This window comes from Cryptosporidium hominis (genome assembly GCF_000006425.1).
Source record: "Cryptosporidium hominis TU502 chromosome 3 CHRO013161, whole genome shotgun sequence".
Taxonomy (NCBI): domain Eukaryota; phylum Apicomplexa; class Conoidasida; order Eucoccidiorida; family Cryptosporidiidae; genus Cryptosporidium; species Cryptosporidium hominis.
In genome coordinates, this window is record NW_667068.1 from 4623 (window position 1) to 5760 (window position 1138).

General features: G+C 28.7%; 1 protein-coding gene across 1 annotated transcript; it reads left to right on the forward strand.

Annotated features, from left to right (window-relative positions):
* Positions 1-450: 450 nt before the first annotated feature.
* On the forward strand, positions 451-891 carry Chro.30426 (multiprotein bridging factor type 1). Its single annotated transcript, XM_660639.1, has 1 exon — positions 451-891. One exon carries the CDS (start codon positions 451-453, stop codon positions 889-891), a length of 441 nt encoding a protein of 146 aa, XP_665731.1.
* Positions 892-1138: the final 247 nt, after the last annotated feature.

Genomic DNA, 1138 nt, shown 5'->3' on the forward strand with positions numbered 1-1138 from the left:
TTAGCTGTGCCTCATTTAACCTCAAACTCTGTTTATTTAATGACATATTGTTTTATTATTATTATCCAAATATAAGCCACAAACAAACTTTTTGAAGTTGTAATTATGAATAGAAAAGTTAACCCTTAAATTTCTTCTTATTTGTATTAGTGGATAATCGATCAAATATGTATAATTTCTAAATTATAAACTTTACTAATATCTTGCTCCTTTTTCCTATCTCAATCTCAAACCTTTCTAACAATAGAATCAAATTTACTGATTTAACTTGTAAATGCATTAATTTTTCAGATTGGCGCCGCCCCTCACACACATTAAGCCACAATACATTGTCTAATTGACATTTCCCGCCTTTAGCGGGAATTTTTAACTGACGAATAATTCATTTCATTAATAATATTTATATTACGTTTATCAAAAAATTACTCTCTACTGAATCATATTTCGAAAATGAGTCAGGATTGGAATCAAGTGGTATGGAAAAAAGGTGGTTCTAGACCAAAAGGAATATCAAAAGAACAAGATCTTAATCAAGCAAGAAGAAAAGGTGAAGAAATCATTACCGAGAAAAAATTTCTTGGAGGTAGAAATGCATCAACTAAACAAAACATCCCTCAAAATGCTGCCAAATTAGACGAAGATACTGGTGATTATCGTATCTTCAGAGTTTCTGGGGAATTTTCTAGAGCTTTACAACAAGCTAGAGTTGCCAAAAAGCTTACTCAGGCTCAACTTGCACAAATGATTAACGAAAAAGCTAGTGTTGTTAATGATTATGAATCTGGAAAGGCTATTCCAAACCCTATATTGGTTCAAAAGATGTCCAGATGTTTGGGAGTCAATTTACCAAAGCCCGCCCCAAAGAAAAAGCCTGATAATAATAATGATTAACAGAACAATTGTCTATTTACTTATTAATCACACTTTTCCCTATGTTTTTTAAGTAATATTATAGGTTCATAATCTTCTATATAGATTAGGTACCTCCTACATATCTAAATACTAATCAACAATCTCACTAAACTTTTTTTTTTTTTTTTTTTTATTAATATATCTAGATTTAATAATAATAATATAAATTCACAATTTAAGTAAATATTTCATTTACATTGCTAGTTATTTTATTTATTTTTATTTT